Raw genomic sequence first — 26,723 nt, 5'->3', positions numbered from 1 at the left:
ATACGTGCATACTAATTACATGGAAAATCAAAAGCTTTCATCTAGGAACTTATTCAAAATCTTGCTGCTTTGTCTGGTTCCACTCAATGTCATGAGGTCAAAATATTGAAAGAAGCAGTTGAGAAAATGAGGCTAAGGCAGCTGTTTCAAGGCGCCTGCATCACTCTCTGAGACTCTGAATTCTCCAGTTGATACTGCATAGCTTATGTTTGCTGGGAGCCACTGTGAGATGTGCTTGCTGCTTGCAAAGCAGCATCCGAGCAACCCTACTCCAGCTTATAGGAGATGATGATTGTAGAACAACCCAATGAAAAGGAAGATTTGTTCTGGAAAATAAGTTTAGTTTCCACTTGCCTAACACATCCTCATTGTATGCATTTCTTTTGCTAGATTTTCTTGTAAAGAGAAAATGATAGAAAACATTGTTTGAAATAATGTTAACATTCAGGTAAACTGGAGCATTCACAGATTGCTGATCCTTCATAAGATATGAAGATATCACCTTCCTTCCATAAGACATGTGGTAATTATAGCAAAGAAAGATCAATTTGCTATGTTTATTGGTCTCTTTATTCAGATCTAGTAAGTGCAAAGTAATGTTTAAACCCCGAAAGTATGTGAACCTGGCAATGGTATGGTGAATTGTGATCTTCTTATCTCTGATTTGGATCAATTAAAGTCAAAAATCATTTACTAAGAATATTTGATAAAATTTTTCATGAGTTATCCTAGCATAATAGTGCACTTCTACAATCCCAGCACTTTGGAAGGCTGAGGCAGGAGGCTCCTAAATTAAAGCTCCTAGTTGGAAAATAATTTCTATTATGCTTCTTCACACCTGACTATAAAGAGTAATCACTGAACTTTGTCAACTTTCTAAATGAGGGAAATAAAAAACAGTATCATTTTGCTATCTATATAACGAATCCTGTTTCATTGATAAATGTGTCCCAGAGAAATATCGTGGGGCTTGCTAATGCTCTCCAAACACCAATTCAGTACACATCCATTAGTGTGAAATTTTAAAAAGGATTAGAAATACAGTTGGTGATCCAGAAGAGAGTTTCAGACAGCTGAAATTAATCATCATGGTACCTTTTCTGTGGAGTACTTTCAATGTATAAAGTACTCCCTCCTAACACTTCAGAGTAAATAGTAAATATCTAAGGACAATGTGCTGTTTAGATTAAAAATTTAATAAGGACAATGTTCTTTCATTCCTGCTGTACCATTATTTTTTCTCTACCATTATATTTTTCTTTTATTATTTAATGTTCTGCAACAGGGTGCCATTTCAGTTACTAAGTATACAAAACATAATTTCCTGCAAAACCATTGGGTAAAGGAGGCTTTATAAAACTGACAGAAAAGGAACTCCCTAGCCTTCTTTTTGTTGTTTTGTTCTCAGTTTCCACGAAATTTGTCTGGACCTCTTGCCTTTGTCCTAGGCTGAAATTAAGTACTTGCAACAGATGTTAGATGTAAGTGAATTCTCCCCTTAGACCCTGGATTTCTCATCCACTTGAGGCAATGATGTCAACTATGTCCCATGAGCAGCAGCCCTAGGCTTCTACCTCACTCTGAAGAGTTAACCAACTCCTCACCCTGACAGCAAATGTGGACTACTGTCAGAACTCATGCAGCATCTGTGCAGATGAACCCTACATGTTGCCAAAGGACCTTGAAAATGGTTCTGTGTCCTTGACGAGTTAGCGAATCTCATAATACATTATAGTCGACAAATTTCACAATTTGGATATGTTCTTCAGAACCTAATTACTTATCAACTAACATAGCTATGGAAATAGGCACTAAACTTCAGATTCTTGAGCATATTCTCCTTTATTAGAGTGTTGTCATGAAAAGAACATGAGGCTATATCAGTGCTTTCAATTTAATTCTTTATACCAATGTTATGCATTCTTCCTATTATAAAATATAGTGGTGTTACACATTTCAAAACATCAGGTGAATAAATACACTTATAAACATTTACAATTTCATCAGAAAGTGGGTTGCACTACTGACTGGCCATTTTAAAAGAAATAAACATATGACATCATTTCATTAAGACTTTTTTCCTCTTTAATCTCACGTGATTTTATTGATCAGGACTTCTCAAGAGCCTCCATGACACAATATAATTTATCAGAAACAGTAAATATATTGAAAGCTATAAAAAAAACCTATACATACATATATTTAAAATTGTTGGACCTGAAATTTAGCTCAGTAGCATAAGCACATGCCTGATAAGTGTGAGGTAGTGTGTTCTATCCTCAGTACAAAAAAGAATTGTTTTCACTGCCTACATAGGCATAAATTCACATTGCTTTTCCATTTAAAGACAATTAATAATTTTACATACTTTAGGAGGATGGAGCAAGGATGGCAGATAGAGAACAGCTGGCTACAAAGGCTCACTGAGAGAGTCGACTTAGAATTCAACATAATACAGCATGGGGAGCCCCAAACAGAGGGAGATGAAATCTCTCATCCCAAAAAGAAACTAAGGTGAAAAGAATCAATCAAACATACAGTCCGGTGCTATTATTGGAACAGCTAAAGGTTCAGTGCTCCTGCAGCAGCAAGCATCTTGCCAAGCTGTCTGAGGTCCAGCCGCATCAATTCACTGGGGGCACAGTTACACTGAGACCAGGGGTCTACAAGCTGAATGGAGAGCTGAGATAGCGGGGTGCCTGCATTGACCTGTGGTGACAGGATTAGAGCCATTCCACAGAAAGGGCAGCTCTGGTGGACCGACATTCTAGGACCAGGCAGGACTGGCAAGTAAAAGGGGCAGCAGTGACTTCAGTCAGCTGTACTCTTCCCAAACGGGATTGGAGGAGTGTTCTAGGCCTGGATCACGTGACCTGGTTGAGCCTCAACAGGTCATGTGAAATCAAGTCTCTACCTCAGTGGTGCACACTAACCCAGTGAAGCCTCAGAAGTTTGACTGACTCAGAGGGGAAGTGGTGCAAAGTAATACAATACAGGCCACTGCAACTTGACTGATCCAGAGGGGAGGGGCCAGCATACACTGTTCCTGTCTGCAAGTCACTAGTACACAACAGTGTGAAGGGTCACCTAGCTAGCGTGCTTCCAAAGAATTTTAACTAACAAAGAAAGAAACTGGGGCCTCCTGGAAGAAACAAAAAAGATGGGAAGAGGAAGCAACAACAAAAAGTTCCCAAGTCCCAACCCTGAGAACATTGATCCAGGACAGGTAAATACAAAGGAGAATGAGAACAGCAAACATGCAATAATAGACACAGCACCAGTGGACATAAATAGATATCTTCAGGACCTCATAGACAAATTCAAAAGGGAAATATTTAGCCAAGTAAAGCAAGATATAAGAAGATTAATAAAAGAGATGCTAAGCACCCCTCAAGCAGACACAGATGGAAGAAGGGAGGAACGCAAACAAAGGAGAGAACCATTTGATGAAGAATATAAAGAAAATATAGAATACATGAAGCAGATTCAAAGAGATTACCAGGAAATTAAAAACTCTATGGAAAGATGGCAAATCTCCTTGAAAGAAACTAAGGATAGATTATCCAAACTGGAGGACAGTTTTGCAATGTGGGATTATGAAAGGGAAAACTTTTTAAAAATAACAAGGAAACAAGCAGTAACAATACAAAGGCCAGAAGATGACAAGAGAATCTATAACTTGAGAATAAACAATGTGAATGAAGAAGCAGAGGTACAAACAAAGAAACTACAAAGGCTCTGCCCAGAAACAATTAAGGAAAACTTTCCACACATAGGAAAAGGAAGTGATATTCCAATATATGAGGCATACAGAACTCCAGCCACCTACATCCAAAACAGAGCTACACCCAGGCATATAATAATCAAGATCCCAGAAATTCAATATAAGAACAGAATATTAAAAGCTGTTAGAGACAAGAAACACATAACCTATAAAGGAAGGCCCATCAAAATAATGGCAGACTTCTTGACACAAACCATCAAGTCAAGAAGAGCCTGGAGCAAAATATTCCAAGCACTGAAAGAAAATAACCTCCATCCCAGACTGACATACCCTGTTAACCTGTCTCTAGAAATTAATGGAGAAACAAGATGCTTCCAAGACAAAGAGGAACTTGGGAAATTTGCAACCACTAATCCACCTCTACAGAGAATACTGCAGGGCATTCTAGAGAGAGAAAAAAGTCCTAGGATTCCAGGAACAGAGAACAGTGGCAGAGAGGCCTCCATGAATGGATCAGAAAACAGAATGAAGAAGATAAGCAGACAACTGATGGCAAAAAAGATCATAACAGAAATGAGGCAGAGAAGACTTTATTCAAAACTGATATGATTGATCGTATCAAGTCTGAGAGTATAGGCAACTATGCTGAAGATGACAAGACACTACAATACACATTCTGGTTTGATAACTACCAGATTTGAAGTTTTATACTATATACAAAGTTGTGTTTTAATACTGTTATGTACTGATATATTCAATTATACTATGTCTGATGATATAGCCAATTCTATTGAAGATAACAAGGGACAACATAGGAGAACTCCTTGTACAATAGTCTTATATGTCATTTTCATTTCATGTGTTTATAGGAATATGCTTTGTTTTCTCTTGCTTTGTTTTGTTTCTCCCTTTAATATACAAAGGATAGAAATACGTGTTAAGACTCATGCATGTGTAGAATCTATAAACAGTTTATGAGAACTGATCTTATGACACATGATGAAATGAACAGATACTTTGAAGAAAAAGAGACACTGAAATACCCAGTGTCATAATGCGAAACCCAGCAATAGTATTATTCTTTGTTCAGAGTGATATTAGACTGCTTGGGTTTGTTCAATTTCAACATAATTGAAGATATGGATAACTGTATGTGTAAGTGTATAGGATTGATAACCATATTTCTAAGTTTTTGTTGGATAGTTGAACAGAACTGGTTGTAGTTTCACTGTTTGAATCTCTACTTTATATGCTCTACGTTAGTATCTTGAATAAGTATTTGTAAGAAGACAATCTGTAATCATCAACTAATGATTTCTTACTGTTTATTTTTTTCTTTGAAATTATGTATTATTTGTATCCATTTTCTGTTTTTTGTCTTTATTTTAAAAAGATACTACAGTACCCAGTGCTGATCTTGGAGTGTCATGATGTGAAATCCAGCAATACTATTATTCTTTGTTCAGAATGACTTCAGCCTGCTTTAGTTTGTTTAATCTCAACATAAATGAAGATATGGATAACTGCATGTATGTTTAAGCACATAGGATTGACAACCATATTACTAAGTTTTTGTTGGATAGTTGAACTGTTTGTTGTTTGAATTCCCACTTTATATGTTCCACTTTTGTATCTTGAACAACTATTTGTAAACGGACAGTATGTAAACATTAACTAGTGATTTCTTACTGTTTATTTTTTCTCTGAATGTATGTAATATTTCTACCCATTTTCTGTCTTTTTTAGACTTTCTTTAAGTAAAATTTTTTTTTAAATTTTTTTAAAAAGTGGGCAAAACCACCTCAATGAATGTGAAGATAGACTTTCAATCTCAAAGACAAGATTACAGCTAGTCAACAGAAAAGGAAAGATCTTTTAAAAATAGCAAGGAATCAGGAAATCAACAGTTGCAAGATGATGCAAAGACAAACAATATAAGATTAATAGGTATAAATGAAAAAGAAGGTGGCAACACCAATGATATCAAAAGACTATATACAGAAACAATAGCTGAAAATTTTCCAAACATGGGAAAGGAAACTGACACACAGATAAGTGAAGGATATTGAACTTCAATTAGCCATAGCCAAAATAAATCTACAACCAGACATGTAATAATCAATGTTCTGGAACTTCAACATAATATTAAAAGAATATAATGTTAAAAGCTGTTACAGAACAAAAACAAATCACCCATAAAAGAAATCCCATCATATCCACAGGAGACTTCTCAGAACAAACAATGAAATCAAGAAGAACATGGAGTGAAGTACTTAAAATCCTAAAGGAAACAATTTCCAACCCATATTGATGTACCCTACAAAACTATCCTGCATAATTAATGGAGAAAAAAGATACTTCCACAAAAAAGAACAACTAAAGAACTTAATGACCACCAAACCAACCCTGCAAAGAATACTAAAAGATATTCTAAATAGACATAAAAATAGCTAAAACTTTAAGAACACCAATGGAAAAACCCACCAAGCAGCACAAACAATTTAACAGAGGGGAAAGGTAAAGAACCAAGAGCAGAAAGATAGCATAACAAAAATAAGCCAAAATATATCACTTATAACAATTAATGTAAATGACCCCAGTTAACCAATTAAAAGAAACAACTGGCAGAATAGATCAAAAAACTACATTCAACCATATGCTGTATACAAGAAACCATCAAATCCACAAGGAAATTCAGACTGAAAGTCAAAGGATGGAAAACAATACTTCATGCAACATGAATAAAAAAAAAAAGCAGAGGTAGCTATTCAGTTTGCAAACAATGTGAACATCAAAGCAATAATGATAAAAAGAGATAAAGAAGGTCATTACATTCTGGTTAGGGGAAAACTTCAAGAGGAATAGACAACAATGTTAAATATATATGCATGAAATATGGGAGCACCCAGCTATATAAAATAAATCTTAATAAAAATTTAAAATCAAATAAGCAACAATGCAATTATAATAGAAGTTAACACCCATTGACACAAAGTGAGAGATCAACTAGACAGAAAGTCAGCAAAGAAATAAAAGAACTGAATCAAATTTATGAACAAATGGGCTTAATAGAAGTGTAAAGAGTGCTCCACCCAACAACAGCATATACAGTCTTCTCAGCTTCACAAGGGACATTCTCCAAACTAGACCATATACTAGTCCATAGAATGTGATTAAGTAAATGTAAAAGAACTGAAATTGTGCCATGTTATGTGATCAGAGCATTATAAAACTGGAAATTAAGGACACAAGAAACTGCAAAAACCCAATAAAAACATGGAAATTAAATAATACACTCCTGAACAATCAATGGGTCAAAGAAAAAAACTAAAGAAGAAATTAAACAATATCTACAAGCACAGAAAACTATGAATACAACTTAACAGAACCTGTGAGATACAATGAAAGCAGTCCTCAGAAGGAAATAAATTGCACAGAATTCCCACAACAGGAAAACAGACCAAACACAAATAAACAACCTGATGTTACACTTCAAACATCTAGGAAAAAAAGAGCAAGTCAAGCCCAAAGCCAAAAGAAGGCAGGAATTTATAAAGATCAGAGCAGAAATCAATAAAATAAAGGCTAAAAAATACAAAGAATTAATGAATTGAAGAGTTGGTTCACTGAAAGAATAAAAAAACAAGCCCCTAGCCAATGTTATTTTTAAAAGAAAGAAAAAACTCAATAACGTCATGCAATAAGGAATGAAAAGGGCTCCATGGAAATACAGAAGATCATCAATACCTACCTTTACTCTCATAGGTTTGATACCACAGAAGGAATGGACAGCTTCCTAGAAACATATGAATTACCAAAGCTGAATCAAGAAGATGTCAAACTGCTGAATAACCCAATTTTAGTTAATGAAACTGAAAATGTAATTAAAACCTCACCAACAAAGAAAAGTCCAGGTCCTGAGGGATTCACAGCTGAATTCTACAAGAAATGCAAGGAAGGCCTAATGCTGATACTCCTCAAACTCTTCAATGAAATTCAAAGGGAAAAAATTCTTCCTAACCCATTCCTGGAAGCAAGTATTACCCAATACCAAAACAAGAGAAAGACCCTCTCAAAAGAACTACAGGCCAATCTCCCTAATGAATATAGGTGCAAAACTCCTTAATAAAGTACTGGCAAACAGAATGCAGCAAGTCATCAAGAAGATTAAATACTACCATCAAGTGGGATTCATCCCAGGAATGCAAGTATAGTTCAACATATGCAAATCAATAAATGTAAGCCACCATATCAATAGAGCCAAAAATAAGAGTGGCGTGATCATTCCTATAGATATAGAAGAAGCTTTTGATAAAGTCCAACACTCATTCATGATAAGAACCCTACAGAAAATCATAATAGATGGTCTCTACCTCAATCTGATAAAAGCCATCTATGACAAAACCAACAGCCAGCATCATATTAAATTGTCAAAAACTGAAAGCTTTCACTCTAAAATCAGGAACAAGACAAGGTTGTCTATATCACCACTTCTATTCAACATAGTGCTGGAAATATTAGCCAAAGCAATTATACGAGAGAGAAATAAAAGGAATAAGGATAAGAAAGGAAGAGGTTAAACTATGACATGGTGCTCTACATAGAAGACCTCCAAAACTCAACTGAAACACTTCTAGAGGTAATAAACAAATTCAGTAATGTAACTGGATACAAAATCAACAATCAAACATCAACAGCATTCCTTTACACAAACAACAATCTCACTAAGAGAGAAATAAGGGAAAACACACCCTTCACACTAGCATCCAAAAAATGAAATACCTAAGAATCAATCTAACAAAGAAAGTAAAAGATCTATTCAATGAAAATTATAGTTCTCTGAAAAAAGAAATCGAAGAGGATCTCAGAAAATGGAAATACAATCCTTGTTCATGTATTGGAAGAACAAACATGATGAAAATGGCTATTCTCTCAAAACTGTTATAGAGATTTAATGCATTTAATGCATATTTTGATACCACTAGCATCCCTCACAGATCTAGAGAAATCATTTCTAGAATTCATCTGGAACCAGAAGAGACCTAGAATGGGAAGGTAATTCTGGGCAACAAAGACAAGACAGGAGGCATCACAATCCCTGACTTGAAGTTGTACTACGAAGTTATTGTGATAAAATCAGCATGGAATAAAAACAGAACTAAAGATCAATAGAATAGATTAAAGATACAACCATAACTACAAACATTTTATCTTTGACAAAGGGAACAAAAAAGTTCACAGGAAGAAAGACAGCCTCTTTAATAGGTGGTACTGGAAAACCTGGCATTCCATATGCCAAAAACTAAAGCTAGAGCCATGCCTATCACCATGCACTAAACTAAAGTCAAAATGGATCAAATATCTAAATATTAAAAGAGAAACACTAAATATACTGGAAGACAAGAAGGTAGAAATCTTGAAGACATAGGAGTCAGCAAAGAATTCATGAACAAAAATCAAACTGCACGGTAAATACTTTCCAGAATAAACAACTGGGATCTAACCTTTTTTAAAATTTTTTTAAATTTTAAAGAGACTAAAATAAAAGAGGATAACAAAGAAGATCAGAACAGAACAATTTAAGCAACACAGTATTTCACAAGACAATCCAATATAACAGTAGCTACCATAATGTCTTTTTCTTTTTTTTTCTTTTTTTGTCTTTTTCCTTTTTATCGGTACTGGAGATCAAACTCATGACTGCCTGCTTGCAAGGCAGGCGCTTATGCCGCTGAGTTAAATCCCCAGCCCCACATAATGTCTTTTTCCTTGAAATAGCTGAGCATACCTTGATACACAATAGTATCAAACATAAAAAAATAGTATAAACATTAAAGAGAATGAAAGCATTACAGGGTGTTCAGAACCAAAAAGCAAAATGAAAGATGGTTACTATATTATCTCATTGTCCATAAATATTTGTTTATACTACCACACATAATAAAATCCAATAAGATACTACATGATAGAACCAATGAAAACAGAAGAACAAAAGTATGATAGGACTTCAAAACAAGATGGTATTAAATCAGCACTGGCTATTATAGTGTCTTATTTTCTTCAAAATAGCTATTCATACCATTATCATACCATTTTATTATCTGTGGATAATAAAACCAAACAACCCAGGATAAAACCATTCCAACTAATGAATGGAAGCATTACAAGGTTTCAAAGCAATGTAATGGGAATCATGATTACCATAAATTTTAATGTACTCTTACCATTTCTTACACTAGGGAGACTATATGGTATTTATACATGTGAGTTTGATTTATTTCACTTATGGGTATGGTCTGAAGTTGCATCCATTTATTTATAAATATCTCAATGTGATCATTCTTTATAGCTCAGTAGTACTCCATTGTATAAATATACCACAACTTTTTTATCCTCTCCTCAGTTGATGGACACTTAGTTGTTTCCAAGATCTGGTTATTACAAATTGTGCTGCTATTAAACATGGGTGCACATACATAATTGTGGTATGATGTTTTCAGTTCTTCTGGGAATATGTCTACGAGTGAAACCGCGGGATCAAATGGGACTTCCAATCCCAGCTTTTTGAGAAATCTTCAGACTGACCTCCACAATGGTTGTACCAGTCTACACTCCCACCAACATTGCAGGAGAGTTCTTTTTTCCCCACAGCCTCTCCAGCATTTGTTGTTGGTAGATTTCTTGATCCTGGATTCCACAGTTCTCAGAGGAAGAAATACAAATGGCAAATAAATATATGAAAAAATGTTCATCATTACTCATTAGAGAAATGCAAATTAAAACCACATTGAGATTCCATCTCACTCCAAAAAGGATGGCCAGGATCAAGAAAACTACCAATAAAAATGCTGAAGAGGCTGTGGGGAAAAAGGAACTCTCCTGCAATGTTGGTGGGAGTGTAGACTGGTGCAACCATTGAGGAGGTCAGTCTGGAGATTCTTCAAAAAGCTGGGATTGGAAGTCCCATTTGACCCAACTATTCCACTTCTGGGCATATTCCCAGAAGAACTGAAAACATCATACCACAGTGATATATGTGCACCCATGTTTATAGCAGCACAATTTGTAATAACCAGATCTCAAAAACAATCTAAGTATCCATCAACTGAGGAGTGGATAAAAAAGTTGTGGTATATTTATACAATGGAGTACTGCTGAGCTATAAAGAATGATCACATTGAAATATTTATAAATAAATGGATGCAACTTCAGACCATTCCCATAAGTGAAATAAATCAAACTCACCTGTGTAAATACTGTATTGTCCCCTAGTATACAAAACTGAAAGAGTAAATAAGACACAAAATTATCAATAAATATTGTGAAAGAGTAAGAAACTGCTCAAAGAGGAAAAAATAACTCAGATAGTAATGGGGGAAAGAAAGAAAAAATAAATAAATTTGTATATATACACTTAATACTAAGATGATTGTACTACTAATTCTATTAGTTCTTAGAACAAAACAGTTAACATCTGTAGGATTAGATCAGTTTTGCATGACTATATCTGGTAATTCAAGTAAGACTTTTGAAGATAACTATGCAAAACAACAAAATTAGTTTTGTACTTACCACCTTGTTTTGGAAGCCTACATCGTTATTGTTTTAGGATCTTTGTTATAGTTACTTACTTGACTTTCACTTATTTTTCTTATAGTTTGTTTTTCCCTCTAATACTGAAAAGACAGGTGTACATGTATAGGCTTACACATGCCTAGAACTCCTCCTAAGGAGTTTACAAGAGATTGATTTTAGTATGTGTCATGGTATGAACAGCTACATTGAAGAAAACGAGACATCACAGTAGCCATTGCTGATTTCCTATCCATTTTGTTTTGAAGTCCAGTAAGGCTCTTATTCTTTGTTTTGATTGGTTTTAGTATGTTTTCAATTATTTGATTTCAATACGTGTGAAGGAATGAACATCTATTTTGAAGAAACAAGAGACATTATGGTAGCCATTATTAATTTTCTATTTTCTCATTTTGAAGACTCATAAGGCACTCATTTTTTGTTTTGATTGCTTTTATACTATTTGTTTTGTGTTAACATTGTTTGTGAAGGGATGGGCAATAATTTTGAAGAAAACAAGAGACATTATAGTAGCCACTGTTGATTCCTATTGTCTTGTTTTGGCATTCTGTTATTCGCAGTTTTGCTCTGATGTTTTTGTTTAGTTGTTTTGTTCTCTTTAAAATTTCAAAAAGGGAGCCAAGTACTTTGCATTAGGGCACCAGGAAATATACCTCAGAACATGTGGAGAATCTCCAAGATCATAATATCACAGATTCAATAGTGCAAGGCTATATAGCTTTAAGAAGAGAATTTTGGGTCACTGTGCTGGGGGAGGAAGCAATAGGGAATTGGTTTGCCAGAATTTGTCACAATATTCAGCTACTAAGGCCCTTACAGGTCACTGCAGACATGATTTTAGGGTGCTCAGCTACTCCTTGAATTGGTGGCAAACTCTGGTGTCATCCATGTGGTGTTGGTTTTATAGGCATACAGAACAGGGAGACTTCTGCCCAAATTCAGAGGAAGACTTTGGAGGCCAGACAGTGCATCTCTGAATGACAGTGCATGAAGTGGAAAGAACGAAGCAGAAAGTGCCATGGAGACACCAGAAGTTGGAATAGTCATGAAGAAGAAATGTCTATAGAAGAAAGATACAGGCAGTAAGCAACATCAGCTGAAGACAGAAGAAACAGAGCTGCAATTCATGACAATACCATAGAGGACGAGCCACTCAAGACCTGTGATGGTCACGTCTGACCACAACCTTTGGGTGTTAAGGTTCAGGCATGTTACCCTGAGATACTAGGGCTCAAACCAGCAAGTGCATAGGGCTGTATTTTGTTGTGGGAGGCTAGGGTCAGTGGAAGTAACCATCAGAAGGGGCAGTCCTGAAGAAGGCATTAACCTAGTAGTATGTGTGAGGTCTGGCACTGCCACATTTTTAATGATTGTATTCACTAAAATCAGAGTACTCTTTGATTTGGTAAAGGGCTACTCATAACAGCTTCCTATTGTGGGTCAATATTCAACAGACATTTGGTGCCACTGTTGCTGAAATTACTACCATAGACAAGGTAACACAGTATTGATGGGCAACTGTTTTCTCTATGCCAATACCTGGGTTGCTTGGGTGGTTATAAACAATACTGTCACTTTCTTCTGAAGTATGGGAAACCAGGCCAAAGAATCTGAAGATCCCAGGACAAAAAACAAAGAACCCATCAAACACTAACATGTAAGATAAGGCAACAAAACATTTCCAAAAACCCCCAAAGTAGTATGGGGGGCAATGAAAGGGATAAAATCATAAGCTACACATCAGAGAGTTCTGAAAATATACAAATGGAGGTACAACAGTTCTACAAAATGATTGGTGAATTTAGTGAATAAAGAAGACATAACTAACCACAATGACTGTAATGAAACAAATGATTAGCAACTCTAGATAAGACACTAATAAACGGTGGGGCTAAAGAAGACGTGAGAAACATGAGTGTTCAGCATAGAAAAGAAAGGGAGACCATAAAGAAGTTCTAAACATAAATTCAGGAGATTAAAAATATGATTGAAAGTATGGGTAGCAGAAGCAATCAATGCAAAGACAGTGTCATACGAAATTACCTTTTTTCTAAATTGACAGAGAAAATACTTCTATGATCAAAAAAAAAAAAAAAAAGATCTAGACTTGTGTGCAACCAAACCATCACTTCAAATATTCTCAGGATATCACAGAAGCCAACTGGAGGCTCAGCATCCAGAGACACAGAAAGTGACCAAGAAAGTTGCAGACAGTGGCAGACAAAGCAGCGACTTTGAGAAGCGCTAGGTAAGCAGTGGTGAAAATGCTTCTGGGTGAATGAGCTGGATGAGGGACAAGAAAGAACAGGTCCCAGAGTTTAGCCAGGAAGAATAAAAAGATGCTTTCAAAAGGTGGCCCTAACCAGAGGAGAAAGAACACAATAAGGAAAACACTAGGGGAGACAGATGACATGGTAAAATATAGGACCAAAGGAAAAAATATGGTGCCTGGAAGAGAAGCTGAAACCCAACATAACTTTGTTTTAAGGTAGCTTAAGGTTGTCTTATCCAGTATGCCAAGTCACATGTGCATACTGAGCACCTGAAATGTAGTTTTGAGGCACATGTTGAAATAATGGATTGTTATGTAGTATTAAAACATTAAAATTAAACTTTTTCATATGGCTATCTGAAATTTTTAAACATGCATGTCTTGCATCATAATTTTACTGGATAGCAATGAGGCACTCATTTCTACACACACTCTGCACATATCAGTGGACTGTCAGCTTTTCATAAGGCATTGAGCTGAGTGCTCAGACAATAAGGCTGAGAAAGAGGGTTAGTTCTCATGAGGATTCATTCCTTACAGAGGAAAAGAGGTTAGAGTCCCACGTGTGAAGCCAAGGGCATAGAAACAAAGGAGAGTAGCATTCATATCTGTTACAGTTTACATGTAGATGCCCTCCCAATGTCACATGCACTTTGAAGCTTCTGGGAGGTGACTGGAACATGAAGGCATGATACTTACCTGTGGATCAGTCTACTTATGAGTACAGATAAATCTGATTTGGTAGGTAAAGCCTAGTTAGAGGAGGTAACTCACCAAGAGCATGCCCTGGGTCTATGTCCTTCCCTCCTCCCTTGATCCTGCCTTTGTTTCCCAAAGATGTGCAATGAACTCTTTCTCCTCTTCCATGCCCCTCTACCATGTTTCCCTGCCTTGCAGGGACCCTGGCTAGAGGACCATGGACAGAAACCTTTACAAACTGAAAGCTAAAATAATCTTTTCTTCTTCAAGTATCAGGTACTTTTTCCTAGTAACTAAGTAACTAAGACAATGTAACACTGCACAATCAGAAAAATCTGTTTGAAGGAAAGGGTTGGCTTAATCCTGAAGGAATTTAAAATTAATTAAATCAAAAAGTGGAAGAGGTACATTCCAAATCAGAGAGAATAGTTTGATTACAGTACATGACCCTGCACATAATTTCCCCTTTTAAGAAATCATCTGAAAGTTTAAAGGGTGGTTGCAGGTCAGAATGAAGATATTCTAGTGTGTCCTTTCCATTGTCTTCCATACAGTGTCAGTTTTTTTTAAAAAAAGACAATTAGATAAATATGGTCAGCATGAATCACAATAGGCAAAATCTTAAATTCCTCTTGGTGGGAAATAGTCTTATAAGACAAATGCTATGGGAAATAAGAGATTCTTAACTACACAGATAGTTTGCACTTAGCAATGGTAATGCTGACATTGTTTAACTTGGTCAAAAAATAAACCACCTGCAAAGGTTATGTTTAACAGTAACAGCATTCACCAGAAGCTGCACCAATATGATCTAAAACCTCTAAAACAGAAAGCCAAGATAAACCTTTGTAAGTTGGTTACCTGAAGTATTTCATACAGCAACTGAAATCTAACATTGTCCCTTTATCAATAAGTCTTCTTTGCACACTGCTTAAGAATGGATTTGACCTTTTGGGGAAAGGAAGATTGACTGGAGTTCCTTGTCCAGTACTCTCAACATTTCATACTGGCCTCTAGAAAAATGGTAGGAACTGTTTGAGTCACTGACTCTATCAGAGACTAGTCACCAGGAGATAATGTGCATGACTGCAGATCTTGACTCAAGACTTAACAGCCAGAGTTTCTGGTCTCTTCTGTGATAAGGGCATTCGCCATTTCCCTGAGCTCTCTGCCACTGGTACCCATGTCCCTGCATTCGCTCCTTTCCCAGAGGAGAGCAGTTACAACAGCAACAATCAACCTACAAAATCATTTACTGAAGAACATGTTAAGGCCAACTGGTAGAGCTCCCATCTGTTTTTTTGGGAAGCCTTCATTTCCTCAGATAAGTCCCAGAATAAGCAAATGTAAAGAAAACGGATTTTCATTAAAACCAGAATTATCAAATAATTTGGAGCAAGCTTTAAAGCACATAAAACATAGCTTCTTCAAATACCAGTTTCCTCATACCTGTGAGGAAGGTTTACAAATATGAGAAGTAGAAAGCCCAAAACAAGAGAGAGACTTGAGAAATGTCACCAGGCAGGCTGCAGGGAAAAAAGTTAAAGGATAAGAGACACCATGGTGCTTTACAATCTATAAATTTATTGAGTAAAACAAAATCGGTATCAGACATACTCAATTTGAGCTGGTTCAAATGTGACTGAGGTCCATTTGCAGCAGAAAAGAACTGAGGTAAAGAAGGTACAATATTGCCGGCAAGGGCCCAGAGAATAAAACCATTTTCCAGTAACTAAAAGCAGGTATCACACAGTGTGAGTCAGTTAGCCTACGAGGGGACTCAACGTTTTATGTGCAGAGCTAAAACCAAGGAAAGCACAGAACTCTCCAAGAGGAAAGGGCCCCAGCACGTGGACAGCAGGTGAAGCAGAGGCCAGCTGGAAAAGAGCTGTCAGTGCAGAGCGTGCTGGATCACTAGGGGAACACAGTGACCACATCATAGCCCTCAGGAGGTGTGACCCGCTCCCGGGCATGCTTTTCACAGTAGATCTGATCCTCTACAAAGAAGTGGCCCTTCTGTTTCAGGTTGGTACCACAATCGGTGCACACGTAACACTCAGGGTGGCGGTGAAGGTCCCGCAGCTTCACAAACACACCACTGTAAAGGTGAGGAAGAAGGCACCATTAGTAACTAGACCTGCAGGTGGCATCATTGCTCCACAATGTCCTTTCAGTGACCAGGCACTGGGCTTCATCTATCAAAAGGCAAAACAAGGCACAAGCCCCTGCCTGGCAAGCACAAGGTTGTAAGTTCAATGCCTGGTACAAAAAAACCCCAAAAGGCAAAACAGCCTCCCAACCAGCCTCTGATTGTGAGTGCAAAAGGGAATTTTCATGCATATGATAAATACGTCTCAGGGGGCCCCTCTCATTTCCACAGAGCAGTCTCATTTCCTCTGGTTGTACATGTTCATAAATAATCTAAGGGTTTCACAGCAAGGGAAAACCCACACCACCTGGCCCTGGAACACAGAGACTTCCTGGCCTCTGCTCCTCTTTTCCAGGCAGAATTTGTCTCTGCTAGTCACTAGATGTATCCAGATGTTCCTCCAAAGCCTTACATGATCAAAGGTGGGCTTTTTGGAGGTGGCTGGATCTAGGGTGTGCGATGGTGGGATTAAGGGTGGAATATAAAGATCAGAAAGATAGCTGCTGCCGTCACTCCCTGCTCATCGGTTGCTGCCTCCTGCCAGCTCTGCAATGACCCTCTGCCATGCCACCCTGCCTTGGAGCCAGCTGATTACGGAGGGAAACCTCTACAAACTATGACCTACATATTTATGACCTACATTTTTAGTATCATATTTTTAAAAGATCAAAATTAATGCAAACAATCAATGAAGAATAAAATTAGGGCAGTAGTCTTCTTCCACAGGAAGGGTGGAAGATTTGGGAAAGGCAAGAAGAACCTTCAACCTTCCCCTCTGTTTGAGTATCCGGTAAGACTTTGCATGTTTCTATTTTCCACCTTCAGGGCCTCCATAGACAGTGAGAAGCAGATACTCACACAATGCCAGTGCCACATTTGTCACATATGGGCAACTTCTGAGCATTTCCAATAGATGCAGCCACTTTGGTGACTGGAGCTTTAACACTTCTAAATCCTGATGGCTTGTTGGAATCCCCTGCAATGAAAACATTCACATTTGTTGAGAGGTGCAGAAATGCACTAATATTGCTGAGATCTTTTGAAGCCATTAAATATAGTTGGAGCCGGTAGCACAACATCTACCTGGCAAACACAAGGTTGTGAGTTTGAGCTCCCATACCAAAAGAAAAAAAAAGATAAGACAGATGATACAACACGTGCTCAGCCAATGTCATGAGTACTGAAATCAAACAAATGTGTATGATAATGGGTAAACTATTTCTTTGGCCTCCTAGTTTCCTTTTCTATAAAACAGAACATTTTTCTCTTCAGTGTCATACAAAAAGTATTTTTAAAATGTATAAACCCCTTTTATAGTACCCGGCACATTTTCAGCCCTCACAACACAAATTATTTTACATTCTGATTAAACTTATATATATACTGATATGGAAACTTTACATATATCTTCCAAAATATAATAAATAAGTGAACATAAACATATCTGATAAAAGACAATGTAAATGTAGAAAGAAACCTGTGCCACAAAAAGAACAAAATTATTCCAGTATAGCATGCTATCAGCAACCAGATGAAATCATATACAAAAGCAGGAGCTTTTTGGCATTTAGCCTCATGCATATTAAATAAGCACGTATTACTGGATGCCAACTACCCACAGCCTAGCTCACATCTTAGGAGACAGAGCCCTGTGTAATAATAGCTATTAATAATGGTAAGCTATTAATATCATTTGGTGGAGTACACTTCCCCATCCACGGGGTTCGGTCAATGGAAGGTGAGCGGATGTGAGCCCTCAGGTAGAAGCGTTAAGCGTAGTTGTGTGGTACTGCTGTGTCCCCATGTAGCTTCTTCCTTTTTCCCATGAGAACAGCAAGATCCAGAGAGTACTTCTCCTTTCAGAACGGGAAGACTCTGGGTGTCAGGTCCACACCTTCCAAGCCTGGTAATGCTACTGTTGATCAGTAGCCCTTAGTGCAATGTGAGGTATCCACTGCTTTGTAACACAAGGTGAGACCTAGCTTGAGTTACTGTTTGTTGCCTTGCAGGAAACTCTCTAAGAAGTATTTGGAAGCAGTACCTGAATTTTTGATAGCCCTGTGATGTGTATTTACGGCACAGTCTCTCAAGTGCCCCCACCACTGCCTGGCCTCCCACAATGAGGAAACACATACCCACCTGGTAAAACCTAAGCTGCAAAGAGATTCAGGGGCCCTAGGGGTTCTATTATTGTAAAACAGAAGCTCCATGGCTTGTGGAAGGTTTAGTTCTGTCTGGTCAGTAGGTGCATCAGGGATGCAATCTTACAGCTTCCATGTCCCCAAACCCAAGGCACTTTTTCTTGCCTTTCCCAAATCTTCCACCCTTCCTTTAGAAGAAGACTACTGCCCTAATTTTATTCATCATTGATTGTTTGCATTAATTTTGATCTTTTAAAAATATGATATTAAAAACATACTGTTTTTTTCTTTTATTGCCCCCTTAAATTCTGCACACAAGGCAAATTCCTCACATACCTCATCTGAATCACAACCCCTCCCAGAGGTATCACAGAAGGACTTGGTTGGGTGGTTTTTCCGCACATCTTAAACTGGCTTTCTAGCTGACCGGGTGCTTGGCCGCCTACCCTATGGCAAGGGCACAGCAGCTCATCTGCACTCTGGACAGAGCAGAAAGGCAAAACTAACTTCAGGAGGAACACACTCCATGATGAGCTGTCTTTTTCATATAATTCAATCAGCAGAAAAATCACCAAAAAAGGAAAAACAGTGCAAAAAGACAGAAGGGAAGAAGGTGAGGAGGGGCATGAAATTATTTCATGACAGGAGATTCCAAAACCCCTGTTCAGGAATGAAGAGACAAGTGCTGACTTCAGCTGGCCACAACTGGGGCTGATGAGCCTGTGTATGAATGACTCGGCCCTCACCAGGGCTTCCTCAGTCCTGCAGTGCCACCTGCTGGCATGAAATATTTTTCCCTCATTTACTCAGCCAATTGGAAATTCAACAAATCTCTTCCTCCTTGCTTCATAACTAGCTTAGGAATTACAGGCAGGTACAAACATTTCCAAATGTCTCTTCTTCAAGTGACCTTTGCATACTATATGTTTCTGGCAAAAAGTAAAAATTGTTTAAACAAAGCACAGCTGTTTTTCTGTCCACTTAACTGTTCAACCATCATCTCCCACACCTCTACACTGCCTACAGAATCAAGTTCAGGATGCTTAACCTAGCACTGGTAACGTCTTTTAGACTCCAGACCATTGGTGGATCCTCCTGGAAACAGGGGCATCAGCCAAAAGGAGCCCAGGTATCTACTGCACGAGTCTCCAACTTTCTCCTCCGGAACCTACCGCCAACACCATGTGTTCTTGGTAATGATGTTTCCTTTTCTATCTCCACTCTTTAAAAGCCTCCTTCCACAAGGGAATGAATAAACAAAATGTGGTATATACATACAATGGATGTTATTAAAAGGAAAGGAAATTCTAACACATGCTATAAGAACAAACCTTGAGGATATTACATTAGGTAAAACGCATCAGTCAGAAACGAACAAATATGATTCCACTTACATGAGGATTTTTCCAGTCAAATTTAGAGACAGAAAGTAGAGTAGCAGTGGCCAGAGACTGGTGGAGCAGGGACTGGGGAGTTATTGTTTAACTCCAGAATTTCAATTTTGACAAGATACTGTTGAACCAACAATCCTGTGGAAGGACATTGGTGATGGTATCATGATGTAAATGTACTTAGTCACAGAACTTAACATTTGAAAAGGATCATAATGATAAATTCTGTTCTGTTTTTCATCACAATTAAAAAACATAAAGTCTCCTCTTGCCAGTAAATTTAAGAATTTATCCAAAGCAAGATGAATGTGGGGAAACCAACACCCTTTTTTTCTAGTACAGAGGATGAAGTCATCCTAAACAAGACAAACTGCACTAAATAAATCTCAGGTGGTTTATACCAAACCTGCAGCAGTCAAGCCTCTTTCCAGTGCCCTGCTGACTAACCATGCAGCACTTTGCAGGCACACACTGCCTTCTTAACCCTTTAAACAGTGAAGTACATGTTCTGAGTCCCACTTGACCCATTCAGGCATTAGGGCTTAGAAATTCTAGACTAGCAACTTGCTCAAGGTCTCGGCAGCCCTGAGGCAGATCCTGATGCTAGCGTCTTTTACCTACAGTGCTGCTCTCTGAAGCAGAGGCCTTTCTAAATGACCTAACTCGCATTGGGTGATTTTACCATGTACCAGCCACTGCCCTAAGCCTTGACCATTTCATCTCGAATGAAAGTAGCACTGAAGCTCCCTTCCCACAGAGCTTCCTGCATATGATGGGTATCTAGACGACAATTTATTCTCTTGCATTCAATGCAAATTGAAATGCAAGTACACAGAGAAATGGCAACAGCTGTAAGATCTCTTATCCCTCTCTCCCTTTTCAGCAAAATCTTGATTTTCTTTTGGCCAAGAAGGTATGTAGATTGGGGGATAAAAAATTAATTCCCAGATTCTTGTACAATCAGGTGTGGCCATGTGACTCAATTCCCTGGTCAGTAAAATGTAAGTGGAATACTAGTATGGGACTTCTGGGAAGGAGAAAGCAGGTTCATCTGAAAGGGGACTCCCAAGTTAATCTGTCCCTTCCTTCCTCCCTGACGTCTGGAAATGGGCAGGATAGCTGCCGCTTAGGACCTCAAGGTCACTGAAGCACAAAAGCCATGGGTTTGGTTAATAAGGCATAGAAGGAAGGAGTCCAGATCCTGATGCGCATAAAATTGCAACTCCTCCTCTGATCCTGTTCTGTGAGCCCAGATGAGCTTTGTAGCATCAATATCCCAGGATAACTGAATGCCTCAGTAATGTGAAGTTTCCCACCCACTTACTCAGTAAAATAAACCCTTGTTTCCCTCACATTTCGACACAATTCATCACCCTCAAAGGTTGAACCCAAATAGTAATAAAACCCAAAATGTGTAATTGTTATTGTAAAGAGAGGAAAAGAAAGTACTCTAAAGGATATAACTGCATGAATATTTGAGTGTGTAAGAGAGAAAACCATATTACTAAGTTTTTGTTGGATCATTGAACAGAACTGTTTGCAATCTCACTGTATGAATGTCCACTTTGTATGTTAATTCTGTAATTTGAACAACTATTTCTAAGATGACAATATTTAATCTATTAACTAGTGATTTCTTACTGTTTATTTTTTTGAAATTCTGTATTACTTGTACCCTTTTCCTGTTTAAAATAAAAAAATTTAAAAAAAAAAAAAGGTTGAACCCAAAGTTGTTTGTCAGTCAGGGCTAGTTCTGGACTTATACAATGCTTGGCTCTTTTTTTTCCCCAACTCCACAGGTTCTATAAGCAAAAGGGAAAACTGCTCCATAGCAAAATATCTTTTAGCATAAAAGAAACACTTTTTCTAATTTCCTGTGGGAGTAAACTGCTACTCTCTCTAAAGAACCCACAGCATGAGGGAAGTAGCCCCAATGTTAGGTGTATTCACCTTCAGAAGGACTTCCCATGATGTCATGAATCCAGCAGGATGGTTGAGGAAAAGTGCCCTCTGAGAGGGCACTGAGCTCTGACCCTGTGAACTGCCCAGAGTTGGCTGCAGACTGACTTAGGCCCATCTCCCAACCAAAATCACCAGGTATCCTTTCCAAGAGTACCTTTCCAAAAGCACCTGTTCAGGGATGGATACTTTGGAAAGAAGACATACTCAGAGCTCTCCTATGAGTACCTAATATGATCTGGGAGGCCTCCTGATGAAGTTTCAGCATGATTATGAAATGTCTACTCTGTGCCAGTCATGCTAATGTGTGGTTTAATGACATCGATCCTAGAATGGTTTAGAAACTAGCCTAAGGACACAGGGTAAGGACACCAACATACCAGGACTGTCAACTCCTTAAGAGTCCATCTACCCTAGAGTGAGAACAAACCCATGATCCCAAAAGGAACCTGCCTTCACGGGCTTGCTGATCCACAGTAGATGGAACTTGTTAAAATAAGGACTGGGTCAGAAGACATGGTGAAGAGGGGTCTCACACTCTCCTCTACTCTGTTAGCAATTTTTAGCATTTTAGAAGTCCATAGGAGGGCTAGGAGTATAACTTAGTGGTAGAGCTCTTGCCTAGCATGCATTAGGTCCTGGGTTTAATCCCTAGTACCAGAAGGGGAGAAAAAATGTGGTACATGCCTGTAGTGCTAGCCTGGGCAACTTAGTGAGATCCTGTCTCTAGGAAAAACAACAACAACAACAACAACAACAAAAAAAAAACCTCATGTCTTTCAAAGTACACTGTTCTCTACCTATTTTGTTTGTATTCACCTGTCTTAAGCAACAACTAACCCACAGAGCAGACCTTGAACAAGAACCTCTGGCTGCAGGTAGAGCTGATTACCTTTTTCCTCTGACTCCAGGATTTCCTGCAAAACCAGGAATGATGTGGATTGTTTGGGGGGCTCATTTGACTCCTGTTTCTCCTGAAGCATCTTGTAAACTTCAGATTCTTTATCAATGATGAGGCTGCCTGAATGCTGAGGATGATCTAACCTGTAAAGAAAAGAATGTTTAGAAATGTATTAAGACATGTCAGAATTTATAAAAAGAAAATAAAAAATAAACCATCCCGGCATTCCTCTCCAAGCAAAAATACCTTGATTCAAAAGGTAAGCAAAAGCCACCCATTTCTTTTAATCCAGCTGCAGACCTGCCTAAATTGTGAGGTTTCCTCATGGTCAGAACAGGCTGCTGCTTCAACGTAGTAAGAGACTTTGCAAACAGTTTCAGTAATTTAATTACTTTTGGCTTAATCCCATGGAAAGGGAATGCTTTACTTCTTTCTAAATTATAAAAACAACACTATGTCAAGAGAAACTTTAAGAGGGAAAATATTAACTATAACCTGACCACTAATAACTCAGTTAAATCTCCCTATATGGGCCACAAGCATCATTTCATGAGCAAAAAAAAAAAAATCACATTCATCTTCCTAATGATCTCCAATTGTCTTCCCTGACTCCCTGAGCTCCTCACAATTCTCATAACGGGGAGCTTAAATCTCCTCAGCTGTAACACCAAGGTAACCACCTAAGTTACAGGTGAGGGAAACAAGAGTTCATTTTACTGAGTAAAATAAGTGGATGAGAAACTCTTCACATAAATGACTAAAAGATACAAGAGTTCTGCAAACTCTAAATGGTTCAGGTTCAGGGACCATGCAAGGAAACCTCACCTCCAACACCCATCTCCTATCACTCTAGGTACCCTAGAAGAGGATACGACAGGTACTGCTGTGAGGCAAGTTTTCAGAAGCCTTCAGAAGGACAACATGCCCAGAGGGGTGAAGAGCAAATATCAGATGGACTGTTGATAGTGGAAGTTATGCAGGAGGATAAGGTTCTACATAAACAAGTTGTAATTCCTGAGTAATAAAGCTCCGTGCTCTCCAGCCCACCAGGCTGCCTCCCAGCTTTAAGGATGCAGGCAGGGACCAATGAATTGTATCAATTACACTTACTTCTCATCCAGTCACTGTGTAATGTAGTTCATATTCTTTTTTAAAAGAAAATCAAGGCATGTATTTTCCCCCAAGTTTTCTTCTCTCTCTCCTTTCTTTTTTTTTTTTTTCTCTCTGAGACAAACTGTGAGGCAGCCTAGTCAGCCTCCTGAGGCACTTTACCCAGCCGAAAGCAGACTCAATCCACAGGAATGAAACCCTGAGGGTTTCTCTTGACTCTAACCATGTTCAGGCAACAACGAATAAGGACCCCCAAGTGACGTCTGCTTTGCTGCTGCCAGGGACGGTTGACAGCTAAGCAGAAACACCAAGTCATCGCCTCTGGACTGCAGGCTGCAGGTGGGGGAAGCCCCAACAGTCATTCCAGCCAGTTCTGTTCTTTGTCTCCTTCCCTCCACCAGCTGGGAAACATGGGAGTCCCTCTAGGTCAGTGGGCAGGTGGACAAGTGCAGAGGCCAGTTTCATCCTTACCTAGTCAGGCCCTTCTCGTAGTCAGATAGCATCTATATTACACATATTACATTACTTCTTATGAATCCTTTTTCTGTTATACTTAGGACTAGTTTAGAATCAAGATCAGACCATGGAATGCTCTTGGGAAGAATTTTTCCTCTTCGTTAGTGTATGTTTTGTCTGGAAGCCACCAAGAGAGCAATAAAAATTAAAGAATTCAAACTGCAAGGCCATCACATACATATTCTTCCAACAAATAGCCTTGGAAAGTATTTCCTTAATTTAAAAAATTACTGTTTTCCAATAATGATAATATGTTTATGCTACTAGGTGACTTATAAAGCATCTTATTTGAAACATGACACATCTACTTCACAAATAAGTGTAAGATCCAAACCCTAATTCTTAGATGCTAACTTGATAACATAATACCTTAAAAAAGAAGTCATATATAGCAATGGAAGAAAGAATTCCACAGTGATATGTTATGGTTTTGACACGGCTTAAGTGTGTCTCCCAGGAGTTTATACACTAGAAGCTTGGTCTTCAGTATGGTGATATTGGGAGTAGGGATCAGACACCCTAGCAGATCTTTGAGAACGTGACCCCACACCATCATAAAACCCCAGCTGAGTACCATGAGAGTGAGCTTTTACTGAAGAGCTACCTGCCGTACTATGAGTTTTTACTTCTTGTGCATGCTATCACCATTGTGATGTGATCACCAGAGTTTAACAAATGCCAGCACCATGGCCTTGAACCTCCAAAACTGTGAGATAAATAAGCCTTCCCTTTATAATGCACCTACTTGCGAGTATTTAGTTGTAACAGCAGAAAACAATGCAATACATGTAGTTTCTGAAAATATAATCAATATAACTTGAGGGAAAAAGGTCTGAGAGTAGGATATAATAAGACACATTTTTTCTGAACTTACTCTTTATAGTTTTAATAATAAAATAATAGCAGTTTATCAAATTCAACTCCTTGGAGTAACTATATAATATGCAAAGTTTTGTCTCTTATCTCTCCTTGAGCCACATTAGAGCTAATGTGTACCATTTAATATTTTTCCTTCTATTTTAGGCTCTGACCATAGGGTCAGTTTCCCCAGCAATACTGTAGGAAGGTCATGCCCACCCTAGCAAGATGCCTGACAGTACCGGGTATATTGGAATCCCGGTGGTCTTTATAACGTAAGAAGAAATTCCCTTTCACCCACCTCCCAGATGAGGCTCCTGGAGGCCAAGCCTGCTGATCTTATGTGATAAGCAGGCCTGCTCCAGTCGAAGAACAGATGAAACAAAGGAGGTTCAAAGGTTGAGGAAGATGGAAAACAGGAGGACCAAAAACAGCAGGCCCATGACTCTGGATATGGATAGGAACCACAACTCAGAAAGGAAGGTCCACTCCCCAGAATAATGAAGTGACCAGAGTGGGGACATGATACTTTTTGGTTTAAGGAGTGGATAATAAGGACATATCAATGTTAATCAATAAAAACAGGAGTAGCTACATTACTTTCTGGCGGAGAACACATATGATCGAATAATCACCAAAGAAAGAAAGGAACCTATAATGATTTCAAAAAGGCCAACCAGCAAGGAGCTGTAACAATCTGAACTGTATCCGTATCAAATGACAGCTCTTTAAAACACGAAAAGTTAAAACTGATAAACTGAGAGGAGAAACAAATTCTTAATTATAACTGAAGATTTCAGTAAACCTCTCTCAACAGCTGATAGAACAACTAAATACAAAATCAATTAGGATACAGAAAAACTCAAACTTACCAGAATCTCATTTGTAAAACATTCTGCCCAACCAAAGAAGAACAGTTAAGTAATTAAGTGTGCACATACATAACACCAAGACCGTATCTTGGCTTAGACCATAAAATAAATCTCAACAAATGTTAAGGAACTAAAACTACATGGAGCATGTTTTGTGACAACAATGGATTCAAACTAGAAAATCAATCATTAGAAAGAAAACAGGAAAATCTCAAAGACTTAAAATTAGACTTCTAAGTAATATGTAAGTCAAAAAGAAGTCTGCAAGAAATTACAAATATACTACACAGAATGAAAACAAAAGCACTACATATCAAAACACAGGGTACATATCTAACCTGGTGTAGAGCTGGAAACTGGTATCATTAACTGTACACATGAAAAAGGGCTGTGAAAGTCTCAACTAAACTCCAACCTTAGAACCAAGAAAAAGAGCAAAATAAAACTGAAGCAAGCCAAAGGAAGAAAACAAAGAAAGAGGTATCAATCCGGAGTGTGAGTGAGTTTAAGGACAGCCCAAACTACATAGCAAGACTCT

The 26,723-nt window shown here is 38.1% G+C and overlaps 1 protein-coding gene across 1 annotated transcript in view; it reads right to left on the bottom strand.

Moving 5' to 3' along the window:
• Window positions 1–15,852: 15,852 nt before the first annotated feature.
• The window catches only part of Pdlim1 (PDZ and LIM domain 1), a 47,795-nt gene continuing 36,924 nt past the window's right edge, over window positions 15,853–26,723 (bottom strand). The window contains exons 5-7 of the mRNA XM_003479759.5: window positions 22,821–22,972; window positions 17,296–17,413; window positions 15,853–16,386 (exon numbers count right to left, since the gene is read on the bottom strand). Of these exons, the coding sequence (XP_003479807.1) occupies window positions 16,203–16,386; window positions 17,296–17,413; window positions 22,821–22,972 (454 nt within the window). The 3' untranslated portion in view covers window positions 15,853–16,202. The remainder of the gene's footprint in view (window positions 16,387–17,295; window positions 17,414–22,820; window positions 22,973–26,723) is intronic.

The sequence above is a fragment of the Cavia porcellus genome, unplaced genomic scaffold (assembly GCF_034190915.1).
Source record: "Cavia porcellus strain 051 isolate PalLab524CR breed Dunkin Hartley unplaced genomic scaffold, mCavPor4.1 scaffold_2, whole genome shotgun sequence".
Taxonomy (NCBI): Eukaryota; Metazoa; Chordata; class Mammalia; order Rodentia; family Caviidae; genus Cavia; species Cavia porcellus.
Note: the sequence above shows the minus strand (reverse complement) of the source record. Positions and strands in the feature narration are given on the sequence as shown.